The sequence below is a fragment of the Ceratotherium simum genome, chromosome 29 (genome assembly GCF_057802395.1).
Source record: "Ceratotherium simum simum isolate JZ-2026a chromosome 29, ASM5780239v1, whole genome shotgun sequence".
Taxonomy (NCBI): Eukaryota; Metazoa; Chordata; class Mammalia; order Perissodactyla; family Rhinocerotidae; genus Ceratotherium; species Ceratotherium simum.
In genome coordinates this window covers 1,430,681-1,446,488 of record NC_141928.1, presented here as the reverse complement: position 1 = coordinate 1,446,488, position 15,808 = coordinate 1,430,681, and the positions used below count along the sequence as shown (strand labels likewise).

General features: G+C 55.3%; 1 protein-coding gene across 1 annotated transcript; it reads right to left on the bottom strand.

Annotated features, from left to right (window-relative positions):
• Positions 1-1,570: 1,570 nt before the first annotated feature.
• Positions 1,571-12,146, bottom strand: LOC147913161 (beta-lactoglobulin-2-like). The gene is given in 10 exon segments (XM_087419603.1): positions 1,571-1,934; positions 6,040-6,123; positions 7,408-7,431; positions 7,433-7,472; positions 8,188-8,292; positions 9,097-9,210; positions 10,785-10,857; positions 11,517-11,614; positions 11,617-11,659; positions 12,051-12,146. Coding segments are annotated over 10 exon segments (1,041 nt in total).
• Between the last annotated feature and the right edge of the window lie 3,662 nt (positions 12,147-15,808).

Genomic DNA, 15,808 nt, shown 5'->3' with positions numbered 1-15,808 from the left:
GCAATGCCACTTGGATGCCCAGCCCTGTCCCCCCAGGACGGCTTGCAGCCGGGCCTCAACGACACTGGGGAGCAGTGTGTTTATGAGTGCTAGTCTGAGTTTTGCTCGTCAGGACCGTGGTGACCAGCACCAGGTGCCCCCAAGCACGCACAGTGGTGAGTTACCTTTCATCTGGAAGGCACACCTTTCCTGGTGGGTCCTCCGTCCTGCACAGGTCCTCGACAGACTCCTCCCCACCCCCACCCCACCCCATGCCTGCGGAACACCAGGCGCAGAGGAGGCTCTCGACGTGTTTGCACTTACTGTCATTACTAACATCACTGTCATAGCAAATAAAATGTAATATGACAAGTACTGTCCACGTGTGCCACCAGATAGATGGCCTCTTGCAGGCCAAGTCACTGCTGCTGTGGAAGACAGGACAGCGGGTCCTCAAAAAGTAAACACCATGACCGTTTGACCCAGCAATCCCACTCTGGGCAGAGACCCCAAAGAACGGACAGCAGGGTCTTGACGAGACATCTGTACGCTCGTGTTCACAGCAGCGTTACTTACAACAGCCAAAAGGTGGAAACAACCCACATGTCCATGGACGGATGAATGGATAAACAAAACGTGGTGTGGAACACTATTCAGCCCTAAAAAGGAGGGAAATTCTGACACTTGCTGCAACATGGATGAGCTTTAAACACATTATGCTCAGTGAAATGAGCCCAACACAGAAGGACAATCCCGTAGGATTGCACTTACCTGAGGGCCCTTGAGGAGCCAAACCCATAGAGACAGGAAGTGGGATGGTGGTGCCAGGGGCTGCGGGAGGGGAGGGGGTGAGTGTTTAATGGGGACAGAGCTTCAGTTTTCGAAGATGCGAGAGTCCTGGAGATGGATGGCAGGGATGGCTACACAACATTGTGAATGTGCTGAATGTCACTGAGCTGTGCACTTAAAAGTGGCCAAGACGGTGAATGCTATGTTACGTATATTCTACCACGGTTTTAAAAAATGTCACGTTGCCCCTGCAAACCCCCCACTCCAGCACACTTCCCATCCTTTCGTCCTCGAGGCTACCCTTCTGCTCACTTCTGCCAGGAGCATCCTTCCCAGGAGGTGGATTCTTGAGTCCCTGCAGGGTCTCACTCTCTCGTTTCCTCTGCTGGGACCACCCGAGCTGCCCTGCTCTTCTGCAAAAAGCCAGCACAGCCCAGCCTGCTACTTTTTATCTAGAACGTTCTTCCAGCAGATACCTTCATGGTTCATGCCTCCCACCATCTAAGTCTCAGCTACTCCACATAGAACGTCACTCTCCCTGTTTCCCTGGGCCCTCACCCACTTTCTTCCTTTCTTTGTTGCTGTCTCCTGTCCTGGCATAAGCATGTCCCCTGACCACAGAGTGCGTCACAGAGCACGAGGGTCAGTCCTGCTCCCGCTGTGTCTGGTGCCACTGGGCGTGGAGGGCGCTGGAGACAAAGGTGGTCGACTAGTGAGGGCCAATGACAAATGCGCGTTGCTTTGGGTTCTGTTCAGCTGTGGGCTTATCACAGGACGTAGAAAAGCTCCTCTGTCACGCAGCTCAGTGCTCTGTCTTCGTGAAGGTGGGCTGTGAAGTGAGACAAGAGCGCACGGCACCAGCCAGGCCTGCGGACAGCGGGCCTCCCCCGCAAACAGCGCAGGCGAAGACAGGGGAGCCTGAAGAGGCACAGGTCGCCATACTGACTTCCATATAAGCTTTTCTTTCAAACACTTTGGAAACACGGTCTGAAAGCAGGGAGATGAGGCACCAGAGCCGTCTGCAGGCTCCGGAAGCTTCTGTCACCCAGGCTTCGGTGGCCCAGGGGGCTGCTGCCCGAAGTGTGTCCCGCTCGGAGGCGCTCGGGACACATTCATGCCCAGGACATGCCACGGCACCCACGGAGCTGTTGGTGGAATGGCAGAAACTCCTCCAGGGGCACAAGGAGGAGTCAGGGGGGCCGGCCATTGGATGAGACATAGCTACTCCTGGAGGAAGGGAGTGAGCCCCAGCTGGAGAAGGGGCCTGGGTGCTCTGAAATCAGTGAAGCATATTCTGAGAGCCCTAGGTGGATGCCGGGTGTCAGGAGCCCCCAGACTCAACAACATGGACCCCCCTCGGTCCTGGGCGAACCTCGCCGAGCTTGATGGAGGACAAGGCAAAAGGCCACACAAAACAACGGAATGAAAAAGGACACACCAGGCAGACAGCAGAGATGAAAAAGACAAGAGATCACTGTGAAAACATCATGCTAACAAATTTTTTAACGTGGATCGAAAACAAGTTTCTAGAAAAAAATGAGGGTTAGAAAGTGTGGATAACTTTATAATTATTAAGACTATTCTATCAGTGATGGAAACTATCCCCACCCAGAAAGCAGAGCCCAGCTGGTCTAACAGGTGAGTTCTGCTGCACTCTGATGGCTGTGGGTATGTTTGAATACACTTTGACTCCAACGTTACGCAAACGCTTCCAGAGAACAGAAAGTGGGAGAGTATATCCCCCACCCCATCCTCTGAGATCATTTTCACCTCTGTACTGTAGCAAGACAGGATGGTAGGTACAAGGAGGCTTACCCCAGAAATAAACGCAAAACGTCCTGGACAAAACAGAAGAAATCAAATCGGTGGATACAGACAATCCGTTGTGGCTAACTGTTTTTTTCCAGCAATGCACGGATCATATGACCTTATAAAATACCGTGATGCAATTCACAGCCTCAATAGGTTAAAGCAGAAAATCTATTTGATCACCTAGATCAATGCAGATCACACGTGGGTTAAAGTGTAACAGTAGTTCCTGGTTCAAAACAAAACAAAATGAAACCTCTTAGCAACATAGAAACGGAAGGGACTTTCCTTAACCTAATAAAGCGTATAAAGCAAAAGTTTCCAACAAAAATCCCTCTTAAAAAGGCTGTCATCCTTATCTTTTCTTTTCTCCGCTTTTAAGCAGTGTGATTAAGTTGAGCCCTGGCGTCGTTTTCTTCATGTTTCTGTGTTGATATCAGCTTAGCTGCTTTAGTCTGTGCATTTACAGTTTTCATCGGGTTTTGAAAATTTGGGGCCATTATCTCTCCAGGTAATTTTTCTGTCCTCCCTGTCCCTTGGGGATCCAATGACACATGTATTTGTCCACCGGAAGTTGTCCCCCAGCTCCCCGTTGCTCTGTCTTCTTTCAGTCTTTCTCCCCTCTGCGTTTCATCTTGACCCGATTTATTCCTGTGTCTCTAAGCTCACTGATACTTTCTTTTGTGTTGTCTAGTCTGCTGTCAATCCCACCCAGTGTTGTTGGTTTTTTTCATCTCAGACATTGTAGTTTCCATCTCTAAGATCTGGATTTGGGTCTTTTGCATCTTTTCCGCTCCTCTGCTTCGCTCTTCGTGTATAGGGAATATAGTTGTAGCGAATGTTTGGGAATTCTAACCTCTCTGTTGGTTCTGGGCTGGTTTCGATTGGTTGGTCTTTGTCCTCCTTGCGGGCTGTGTTTTCTTGGTTCTTTGCCTGCCTGGTAATTCTGATTGGATGCCAGACACAGTGAATTTGCCTTGTTGGGTTCTGGATGACATTGTATCTGTATAAACACTTTTGGCCTTGTTCTGGGACACTGCTACCTCGGTTGGAAACAATTCATTTTCTTTTTTCTGGTCTTGTTTTTAAGATTGTCACTGAAAGTAGCAGGCTGTGTAGGAGATCAATAGGGAAAACCCAGAGCACTGAGAGGGTGGTCCTAGTTGGGTAAGCAAAAATCAGCTGGCAATTTAACAGGCAGACTCACAAAACGAGAAAGCTGTAAAAGAGAAAGTGTGATATTGTGATTTATAATAGGAATATGCATTTGGGCTTCTTCCCCATTCCTGGCTCATAGCTCCTAAAACCCTTGGAATTTCCTAAGTGATAAGAGTGATAAAGGTGTCTTGATATTCCTAACAAGCCCCTTTTCAATCACACCTGAGTTTATGTTAATGAGGTGACGTGGAAAGAACCTAAGGATGGGGCTGGTTGCCAGGGGAACCAACCACCAATAGAGGGGTGGAATTTTCAGTCCCACGCAGACCTCTGAGGAGGGGAGAGGGGTGGGAGATTGAATCAACCCCCAATGGCCAGTGATGTAATCAGTTGTGCCTGTGTAATGAAGCCTCCATAAAAACCCGAAAAGGTTGGACTTGGACAGCTTCCGAGTGGGTGAACACGTGCAGATTTGGGGAGAATGGTGCCCCTGCAGAGGCCATGGAAGCTCCCAACCCGTTCCCACATACCCTGCCTTACGCATCTCTTCCATGTGTCTGTTCCTTAGTTACACCCTTTATAAGAGACCGGTAATCTAGTAAGAAAATGTTTCTCTGAGTTCTGTGATCCACTCTAGCACAGCAAAGAGGGTGTCATTGGGACCTCTAATCTATAGCCGACTGGTCAGAAGCACAGGTGACAACCTGGACTCATGACTGGCGTCTGAAGTGGGGGAGGGGGCAGTCTTTTAGGACTGACCCTGAGCCTGCGGGATCTGGGATATGGGCTATCTTGGTGACTGTTCCTTGGGCACTGGGAAAAAATGTGTGTTCCAATGTCATGGGATGGGGTCTTCTATACAAGCTAATTAAATCCTGTTGGCCGATTGTGCTGTTCACATCTTCTTGCCAACCTTATGTCTAGTGTTCTATCTCATCTGTCAGTTGCTCAGAGGGGTGTTCAAGTCCCAACTCCAATGGCAGATCTGTCATCTCTCCTTTCAGTCCTGTCAGTCTTTGCTTCGTGTGCTCTGAAGCTCTGATGTCTGTGGTGTACACACTTAGGATTGTTATGTGGTCCTGGTGGGCTGACACGTTTATCATAGGTGATGTCTCTTTTTGTAGTCGTTTTCTTTGCTCTGAGGCCTACTTCTTTGGATGTTAAAATAACCACTGCTGCTTTCTTTTTATTAACGTTTGCGTGGTGTATCTTTTTCCGTCCTTTTACTTTCAACCTACCTACGTCTTTGAATCTGTCGTCTCCACTCTGCTACTGAGCCCATCCAGCGAACTTTTAACTTCCGTTGTTATATTTTTCAGTTCTATAATTTCGATTTGGCTTTTATATAGCTTTTACTTCTTTGCTGAGACTCGCTGTTTTCATTTGTTTCCAGTGTGTTTGTAATTACTTGTTGAAGCATTTTTATGAAGGCTGCTTTAAAACCCTAGTCAGATAATTCCAACATTTGACTCATCTTGGTGTTGGTGTCAGTCGATTGTCTTTTCTCATTAAAGTCTTGATTTTCCTGGTTCTGGGTATGACAGGTGATTTGGGGTTTTTTCCTGGTCATTTTGCCTGTGACGTCAGGGGACTTGGTGCTGTTGGAACCTCTGGTTGTAGTGGGCTGTCTCCCTGGTTGGGGTCAGCAGGGCCTGGCCTACTTTTGTGGACTGATTCCAGTGACCGTCTAATATCCAGAGCCTGCGTGGTGCCGTTTTTCTGCCTGCTGGGGCTCCCACTGTCCCTGTTGGTGCTGCCTGAGGGGCAGGAGGGGTTTCTCCAGGCCGGACAGCCCCGTGTTTCCTCATGGGGCTTCGTAAGGAAAGGGAAGTGTGCCCTTTGGCTGATTACTGTTGGAGGGGCCCCTGTTGATCTCCCTCTGCCCTGGGCATTGGGCTCGCCTGGTATCGTCCCCTCCACTTGATCCAGCCTGGGAATGATACACCCTGGGCTCCTTCTGCCACTGGGCAGGGGTCAGGATACCCAGGCTTGGGTCACCTTATTCTCTTGAGTGGGGGGCATAGGGCAACGCTGTGCTGTTCCTCGGTCCCGGATTTGAACCAGTTCACCTTCCTTTACCACCTTCATAGTTCTCTCTCTGCTGGAGTGTGTGTTGTTTTCAGGGTTTCTAATTGTGCTTAGGAGGGAGAGATGAGTCTATACCACCTTGCCTGGATTGAAGTCCAACAGGCCGTGGCCTTTTAGGAAACTTCCTGACGATTAAACTCTGCCAGAGTTGCCTTTGCTTGCTTTCAAGTAACAGTGGTGTGGCGGGAGGGCCCCAGTAGGAAGGGTGGCTGTCACCACACCTCCCGGGGCTGGCCCTGGAGTCTGGGAGACTCGAGGTCAGTGAAGATGATGATGATGGTCATGGTCATGGTGATGGTGCTAGGGCAGGGGTGGTGGAGGACGTGTGCCGGCGGCTGGCAGTCACTGAGTACTTCCCACGTGCCGACGCTGCTCAGAGGGCAGGACAGCCATTTTTCTCCTTCCAGCCTCACTGACATCTCCCTGAGTTCATTCCTTCTGCGATCTCCGTTTTACAGATAAGAAAGAGATGCAGGGAGATGGAGCTTGCCCCGGGACACCCCACAAGCAGGTGACAGCAGAGCACTGGGCAGGCTGGCCTGCAGTCTGTGCTCTTGACCACAGCACTGACCGCCTCGCCAGCACGCGGCCAGGATGACCACTAACGAGTCTGGAACACCGACTCCGCACTTGCGGAAATGAACTCACTTCCTTCTCACCCCCGGTGGCCCAATCCTGTCCTGCTCTCTGCCCATCATTTTCGTCCCTGGAGCTGGACCTGGGTGTGTTCCCTTGGAGGGCGTTTGGTGTCAGGTTAGAGCAGGGACATGGAGCTGGTACAAGCGGGGTCCACGCTCAGCTCTGCCTCTGACTGGGCCGTGTGGACCTGGGGTACATGACGCTAGGCTGCTCTCCCCCTGTGTGCGTGGGGCTGCGTGAGGATGGACTGGAAGAGAACGTGTTCAACACTCACGCAGGGGCTCAGGAAGGTGAAACACGATGAACATTTGCCTGTTCCCAGTTCTCTCTTGGGCGCGCCATTCAGCTGGGCAGCGGCTCCCCTGGCGCGGGTCCTGAGCTCTGACAGGCAGGGGCAGGTTCACCCTCCTCTTCCATGCTGGTCTCTGTGGACCTGTCCATCCACAGGGCAGGCGGGCCCCCCTCCCCACCCTGGAGCTCCAACATCCCCATCTCCAGGGAGGGCAACAGGGCAGGAGGTGCCAAGAAGACTCCTGAGACAGTTCTTTTTCAAGAAATGTCAATGAAAAACTATGATTTTCAGGTGTACTGCCCTACCAGCAAACAGGGTTTCTGTAGCCCTGAGATGACAGAGACGAGATCAACAGTAATGGATAAACAGATTGTCTCCCCACTCTGAGCTCAGGGTTGGTCTGGAGCTCAGACAGCACCTCTCCCAGACTCACTCTTCATCCCCTGAGCTGACCCCTCGGCTCCATCCCGCCCACGTCGCCCAGGAAGGACTCAGGTTTATTTCAGAGGACTCAGAGAGAGAGCTCAGGTTTATTTCTTTACTGCTAAAAGAGGAGTGGCTCAGGGCAGGAGATCGAGGCTGGGACCCGACGTGTACAGGTCCCAGGGGGAGTGACGTCCACCTTGGTCTCAGTCCCTCCTGATTCCTCTGACGGGGGAGGGGTAACGTCTTCTCTGCAGAGGGGCCGACGCTCCTGGGCCCTGAAATGGACGAGGGGGGCTCCCCTGGGATTCCTGGGGAACCTGCCAGACCCTCGCCAGCCCCTCCCCAACTGGGTGTGCGGGATGACCCCTCCTTGGAAGAGGGAGCCCCTGCCTCACCCCCCTCAGGCTGAGTGGCTGTCACCCCATCCTGTCCTTCCCAGCCCTCTACCTTCACCCACCCCCCACCCAGAAAGAGCGGTGGGGCCGTCAGCGTGAGTGTGGCCAGGACACAGGAGACGATGTCCCGGAAAGGCCATTGGAGAGCGGGCACGCAGCCAGCCTGGCTTCTGAAATGACCAGGAGAGACCCTGGTTCCAGCCATTCTCTCAGGGGCACCCAGGCTAATGGAGGGGAGTCTGGCCCCACTGAGACCCCCTGCATGTGCCCGGGACGTGGGGCCCGGCCGGTACGTTACCCCAGGAGGCGGACGGGCAGGAGCACACCTAGACGCGGCAGCGCTCTGCGGGAGGAGGGAGAGCCGCGGGGAAGGGATGCAGGTCAGACACGGCAGCCCCGGGCCCAGGGTGTGGTTGGGGGAGGACCCTACCTCAGGGACTCTGCACCCCCTCCTGCCCACCCACCTGCCTCCTGGGGGGTCTGGGGGGAATGGGGGGCTGCTGTGGGAGAAAGATGCTGTCCTGGTTCCTACAGAACCAGTGGTGGGGACTCAGAGCCGGGACAGCTGCTGCTTCTCCTCAAACTGAGGGGCCTCCATGGGCCAGAGCTCACCCTGCCCCTGGGTCTGGTCCGGGATGATCTGGATGTGCCCAGGCAGAGACTTGAGGGCTCTGTTGAATTTCTCCATGACCTCCTCGTCGACCTTCAGGGTCCTGGCTGTGGGGGTGAGGAGGTCAGTCCCTGGGCTGTGGGGTTTGACGAGACCTCAGGGGGACTGAGGGGCCCTGACAGGCGAGCGTGGGAGGATGAGCCGATGTGCTGAGGTCGGTAGAGCTTGGTCCAGCCCAGCTTCCCAGGGTGGTCTCCAGGGCTCAGTCCACCTGCCCCCAAGGTCCCTGCCTCCCCTCTGGGTCCAGTCCCCCCTCCTTCTCCCAGGGCAGCGCTGGAGGTCGCCCGGTCATGGGAGGAAAAGGCCCAGCCCCTGGGCTGTGGGGTCTCCTCCACCATTCAGGCTGGCTGATTTATGGACCAGGAGCCCTCCGCAGCCCAATGCCGCGGTCAGCTCGGACCCTGGGATCCCCCGAGAACAACAGCAGCATCACCAAGATGTTTACTGCTGTCAAAATATCACCCTTTAAAGTTGCTTTCACATCTGAATTTTCTTGAAGTCATTGAAAATCTCCTTCTATAAGATCGTTGGATCAATATAACCCGTTCTACCCATTGGTAAGTGTGGCTTCTCCACCCCCAACAAACCCTTCGTCTCTGTAAACCTCTCAGCCTGTCCGGGACATCGACACCAGCCCCTGCCCCTCGTCCCAAAGTCACCCACATGGGAACACCACCGGTCCCACCTCCACTTCGCTAATGTGACCCGCAGAGGCCAGCAAGGCAGCCCCCGCTTCCTCCCGCCTGGGGCCGGGGGCGCCATACATGCTCGATATTCAAAGACGACCAAGGACCACATCTCGGTGGAGGAGTGGCCCCCCCAGACACCCCCGCACTGACTCGGCTACGTACCCAGGTACTGGCACATGGTGCTGTGCTCAGCGCTGGGCAGGGGGGCCCCCAGGCAGAAGAACATATAGTGGGTGTAGTCTGTGTCCAGGACGGAAACCGTTCTCTCCCCCTGATCTGGAAAAGAGGCCGAAACAGAGACCTGGAATCTCGTCTGAGCACTGTCCCCCCCGACCTCCATCCGGACAGCAGGCCGCCCGCGTGGAGCACCCTCCCCGACACTGTGAGGACGCCCCCTCCTCCGGGGCCTCTCCTTCCCCGAGGTTCATTCCCACGGTTCCGCCGACAGCCCAGGACTGGCAACCCCACAAGAAGTGTTATGGACCCCAGGGCGTGTCCCTGAGCGGCACTGCCCGGCGAGACCAGCCCCTCCCACACTAGGGCTCTGGGGGTAAACAGTCCCTCTGACGTGTCGGCCAGCCCTCCAACGAAGCCTGTTCAGATTTACTGCCTGGTTGGCCAGACTCCACTCCCTCGTGTCCTGGACGTAGCATTAATTCATTCGGTCATTTGTCCACACTCAGGCACTAAGTCCCAGAGGACGCCCTCCAGAGGACAGGTGCCCAGGTCCCAGGAGCATCACAGGCTAGTCCAGGATGGGGGCCCACTGGAGTCGGGGGTTGTACGTGGACATCCAAGAGTGGAAGGAAGAAATGGAGAATTATCTGAGAGGTGGGGTAGCGATGACTCGTTCTTCAGAGGTGGGGAACCAGGGGGAACGGGTGGAGACCCCCTATCTTCCGGGGCCCACAGGCCTGGCTGGGTTTGGAGCAGGATGATGGCAGGGCGGACAAGCAGCTCCCCCTACCTCTTCAGAGACTCCCGCCACCTTCTCAGGTGGACCGGTGGTCCTGCAGGGGAGCCTGCGCCCAGGTGAGGAATGGGAGGCGCGGGGGCTGGGTTAAGCGGCTGCCCTGGGTTGCTGGGCACAGACGTGGCAGGGCCGGTTCCGGGGATGAAATTGTACCCGCCACACTCACCACTCTCAGAGGAAGAGGATGTGACAAGACAAGAGGGGGAGGCCCTGCTGAGGTGGGAGAGGGGCCCCGGATGTGAGAGGTGGAGTCAGGAGGTAGGCCTAGGGGCCTGTCCCAGATGAGGCTGAGGGCGGACAGGAGGCCGCCAGGACCAGGGGGCAGTGCTGGTGGGGTACAGAAGGACTGGGGGCAAGGTGGGTGAGGCCTGGAACATTCCAGAAGCAGGTTCCAGGTTTGAGAGGCAAATCCACAGCGCGTTTGCCCACAGGCCTGGTTTATTTGGATACTTTTAAGGAGGCACAGGCCGCCGGGCCCTGAGCAGGGACATTGCCAGGTGCCTGTCCTTGGAACCTGCACTAACCCACACCTGCGTGGACAGTACGGATGTTGCAGTAAACAAGAGGCTGCCCTGCTCTCTTCCTACGCCGAGCAGGGAGTGTGGGAGCCGGGCAGGGGGGTAAGCCCTGGATGGAGTGGGGGTCCCCAGGCCTCATCACCCCCGAGAGTGCCCGTGCAGCTGCAGGGGTGGGAGAAACAGGGCCTGGTGCACACGACGAGGCCACAGACTCCGGCCTGGCTCTTTCTGCTGTAGGACGTTGAGCGACTCAGAGCGGCTCAGAGAAGGCCCAGCATCAGGAGGGGTCACAGCCCTGCCCAGGGCCACCCGAGGGTGGGCGCCAGATGGCCCTGTGGGCACAGGGTGGGGATACTTACAGTCGACCGTGAACACAGTTGGGTCCTCAGTCTTCTGGGCCACGATGTTCCTCTCAACGCAGACCTGGTTGGCCTTGAAAAGCCCAACAGTGGTGAGGGTCACTCATGAACCCCTGTGGGGGCAGGAGCTGGGGTCCAGGAGGTGTCACAGGACACACGGACACTCAGCCCAGCCTGGCCCTGGGCTGGCCGGTAGCAAGGACACGAGGTGCTGGCCTGAAGCTGAGCGTCCCTCGTGGCCCTGAGCAGGCGACTCAGGCAGGTTGACAATGGGGCAGGTGGGGCCAGCCAGGAAGCTCACCACAGGCAGGTGAGCTGGCCGGTGGCTGAGGGCTCGTGACAGCTCAAAACTGACCCGGTCCATGTGGGGCTTGGTTACAGCATTTCCAAGGATGTCATCATGGCTCACCCTTAGAATTCTTTGACCCTCTGGCCACCCACTCTGGGGGCAGACAGGGCTCGTAGCAGGAACGGCCCAGGCCCTGAGGGCCCCACCCTGCAGCTGACCAGCCGGCCTCCACGCAGGCCTCTCCCCACGCTGACCCGGAGCTGCTCTGTGTGGTTAGCCTGTTGGTCCAGAGCCCTGGCAGGGGTGCCTAGGGGACCAGAAACTTCCGATCCCTGAGCCTCATGCCTGGGGCACCGTGCCCACCCACAGCGCAGCCAGGTCCCATTGGGAGCCCGCCCATCCTGGAGCCAGGCCCTGGCCGGCCCGCAGCCCAGGGGGCACACCCACCCTTCTCGCAGGATGATCTCCGGGTTGTCCTCAGGGGTGGGCCTCAGCTCCTTGAAGTATACTCTCAGAGGGGCGCTCTTGGAGTCCAGGAGGGGAGGTCGCCGGCTGCCATGGCCATGGAGTGCCATGTCCCTGCCACCTGAGGGGGGACCCCGAGCTGCACTCCGGGGGACAAGAAGGGGATCCCAGTCCCACAGTGGGCTCTCCGTCCCATCCTGTCCCAGCCAGGCCGAGTCTAACAGGATAGGAGTCACTGAGCACTGGCTGACCCTCTGCCAGACGCTGGGCTGCAGAGCTTCCCGCACTGGAAATAACCCTGTTGTGTTAACCCAGGTGGATTTCAAGTCCAAATCCTGAGCCACCTAGGACTACCTGGATCCTGGGAAACCAGGTGACAAGCCCCCCTGAAGATAGAGAGCAAGGCCAAGGGTTCCCAAACACCCTGACTCCATTTGTGTGCCTTCAAATTTCTGAGGCCCAGCTTCCCTGCCCGCCCCGCGGCTCACCGCCCACCCCAGCCATCTGCAAACCTTCTGGAGGTCCAGGTCCTTCATGGTCTGGGGGATGCTGGTGGCCTGGGTGCCACACACGAGGGCCACGCCCAGGGCAAGCAGGAGGCACTTCATGGCCGCAGCTGCGGTTGCACTCCGAGCTCTGGAGACTGAGGAGGCTGAGGCGGAGCGAGGAGGCTGAGGTACAGGCTCGGGGGCTTATATAGGAGAGGGCTGGAGAGGGCTCACCAGCCAGCACCCTCCGGGCCCCCTGCCATGCGGTTCCCCGACTCCCTGTGACTCACCCTCGGCCCTCGGTGCCTTCCTCAACTGGGACAATAGGAGGCCTTCTTCCCTCCGAGTCAGAACAGGAAGGTCCCCTCTGTCCCCGGGGCCTGGACAATTCCTGGTAGGGCCCCAGAAGGGAAGGGTCTGGGGTGCGGGTCCAGGCTGGCCGCCAGCATCGGGACACTTCCTGGGTCGGGCTCTTGGACACCGACGGCCTGAACTTGATTCTCCCCCACAGCCCGACGCCCCTCTGATCCACAGCTCTGCCCATTTCAACACAGGAACCCGGCAGCACTGCCATCTGGAAAACCTGGGGTCCAGTGTGTGGAAATGGCTTTGACATTTTCACCTCAAAATAATCTCCTAAATTTGCCTTCTCTTTTGTATTCCCAATAACATTTCCGTAGTTCTAGACCCCCTAAATATTAGTTTAATGGGCGAAATGGTTGAAAGACCATGTTACTTGATCTCCCTCCCCCCCCATTCAGCTGCCAGAAAGAGAGTTCAAATGCAAATATGATCCCATTATTCTTTCCTATAAAACACAAGGGACTTTGTCTCGGGTCCCCATCGTTCAGGGAGTGGGTCTCACCTGGATAGTTCGTCGGAATCACCTGGGAACGTCTCAAGGATGCTGCTCATCAGGGCCCCCCAGGCCCACCCAGGCGGGGACTGGCCTGCCACGCTCGTGTGTAACGTGATCCTCAGCGTGAACACGGGCGGAGAGGTTACTAAGAACCGTCCAGAACATTGACTACGTGTGACGGAGGTATGTGGCCTTGTTTGAAATGCCGCCCAGCAGAGCTGCCTGTTATTCTAATTACAGGAGGCGGGAGAGGTGTCTGCATCTGGTCTAGAATGCTCCAACCACGCCCGGGGAAGGGAGACACAAGGGTCGTGGAGTGCCGAGTCCAGTGGGTTCATTCCGTCATCTCTCTTCTCTGAATACTCGAGGAGTTCCGTCACTTTCTTTAATTAAGGAAAAAACACCTGGAATCATGCACGCCTGCTGAGCGTTCACGGAGATGGAGGCCCAAACTCGACACAGCTGCAGGCCCTGCAGGGTCCGGTCACTTCTCACTGTTTCCAAAGCTCTGGCAGCTCCACACCTCCCCCTGCTTCCTACTGTGGTCAACCCACCACTGCAGAGCTCACGCTGGCGCCCGTGCCCTGTACCCCACATTGGAGCCACCCTACACCCACACCCCTGTACCCCACATTGGAGCCACCCCCGTGCCCATGCCCATGTACCCCTCCTTGGAGCCACTGGACACCCATGTCCAGGCTCCTGCTGCTGCTCAGTCTGCCCCGTGCCTTTTCCTGGCCTCCTCAGTGGGTGATTCGGCCGTTGTGGTTTGAGCAGAACTCTGAGCCTTCTGTGTGAGCGACCCCTGAGGTTCCCCGGGGGCCTCTGAGCACAGTGGTAAAGGGCTTGTGTTTCGATAGCCCACCAGCAGCGCCAGGATGGAACACCGGCCGCAAGACCTGTGCGCTGCTCATTCTCGGGCCTCTGGACTTTCGTCTCAAGAGGGACCACACCCACGGGTGCTTTAGGCTCTGCAGAGTCAGTCTCCAGCTCTAACTAAAGTGTGACTGACTGGCTCAGAGAGGCCAGTGTGGCTTGCACAGGGAGTCCCAGAAAGGCCCTCTGACGCTTAGGGGTACTGGGTTGTCCTTTAGGGAGGAGGACGGGAATTAAGGAGCCCCACGCTCTGAGGGGGAGTGTGCTGGGGAAGTACAATTAAACACAAAATCTTCTCCCAGCCCAGAAATCCTGTCCACCAAGGGGAGTGGAGAAAGACGACAATTTCAGTTTTGAATAAGCATTGAGCCAGGGTGGGACCCGCCTCACAGGTAGTCCTCAGAGACTACAGAGAGAGAGAGACCTCACCTGTTCCCACAGCCACGCAGACATGACCCACCCGCACACATGCTCTCGAGATCGACAGTGACTGGCTCTCCAGTAAGAGGACTCAATGCGCCAATGTCACACACAGTCCAACGCAGATTCACTGGGAGCTGGGGTGACCGTGTGTTAGCTCACTGGCTTTATCCAGAGGAAAATCGAAATGCTCTTAGGGACGACAGGAGGTCGTTTAGCAGCTTGGAGCAAGGCGCCCACTGAGGCAGGCTCTGCCCCCCAACAGAGGCTGGGAGACGGGGGCACTGTCCCCCCGATGTTCACATCTCAGTGCTGGCTCCTGGGTCTCCAGAAAGACATGCCTGGGTCACAAGGCTGGTAAAAGGCCTATCTAGTTTGGAAAGGATTTATACATACTTCACAGAGAGGAGAGAGTTCTTACAAGTTCTCTGAGGAAAATCTCAAAGATCAGGAGGGGATGGAAGTCTCTTCCCTTATTTTCAACAGGGAAATTGGAATTTATTCTTATTTTTAACTCGTGCTCATCCTTATGAAGGTGCTGCCCTGGGAGAATGGGGCAGGACCCAGCAGGGGCGGGGGTCTGAGGGGCTCTGCGGGGCCTATGGCCCCATCTATTCCCGCTCCTCCCTCTTCTGTGCTCACTTGCCGGGTATCCAAAGCCCTCCGTGAGACTGCCGTCTCCCTAGGTATTCCCATGGTTTTGAGTCCTGTTTGTCATGCAAACATTAGCCCACCTTGATCCCTGTGTCCCAACCAGGGATTGCAGACACGACCTGCTTTTCCTACGTTTTATAAGTTGAGAAACGTGATGTGTCGTCGTGAGCGCTGAGGTGGGGGGGCCATTCCCCACAGCAAGTGAGCCCGTCCAGGTGGAACGATTTGTTCCTATTTCAGATATATGCCTTCTATATACTCACATGTGTGCACATGTGTGCACATGTGTGTGCATGTGTGTACATACTGCAGAGCATTGCTCTCTCTGACGAGAAATGCCCACGTAACGAAGACTAGACTCCCATTACTGTGTCAGGTCTGCGTCTGGATGCTCCCTGCTCGGCCTGTCCCCGCAGCGCCACTCGGTCTCCCCTGATCTCAAGTCTGGTGTCCAGTGGTCAAGCCCCTGACTGTTGTCTCTTTCAAAAGAGTCTGGCATTCTTACACAGTTAGCCACCCATACGAATATGAAAATGCCTTGTTACTTTTCATAAACAACCATGGAATTTACTTGTGTTTGGGGTACATTTACATACTTATTTTGTGACGTTGTGGTCACACCCAGGATGCTGTAGCTCGTGCTGACTCAGGTCTTATAGATTTCTCCATCGTGGTCATGCACACTTTCTGAGGTTTGTTCCTTGGTACTTAATTATTTTTGCTAATGTAAACCTCGTATCTTTACTTGTGTAAAATACCTGGTTGGGTATTGGTGTTGGAAAAAAAATCTCCCATATAGCCATCTTGCTAAAATCTTGTATTAGATTCAATGGCTTCCTAGTTGATTTTCTTTGTTTTTTCTCATAGATGATCACACATTCGGGGGTTAACCCTCTGAGTTCTCCTCACATTCTGATCTTCATAAATCTCTCTTCTTCTCATCTCATTGTTGGCAATGACCTCCAGCACACTG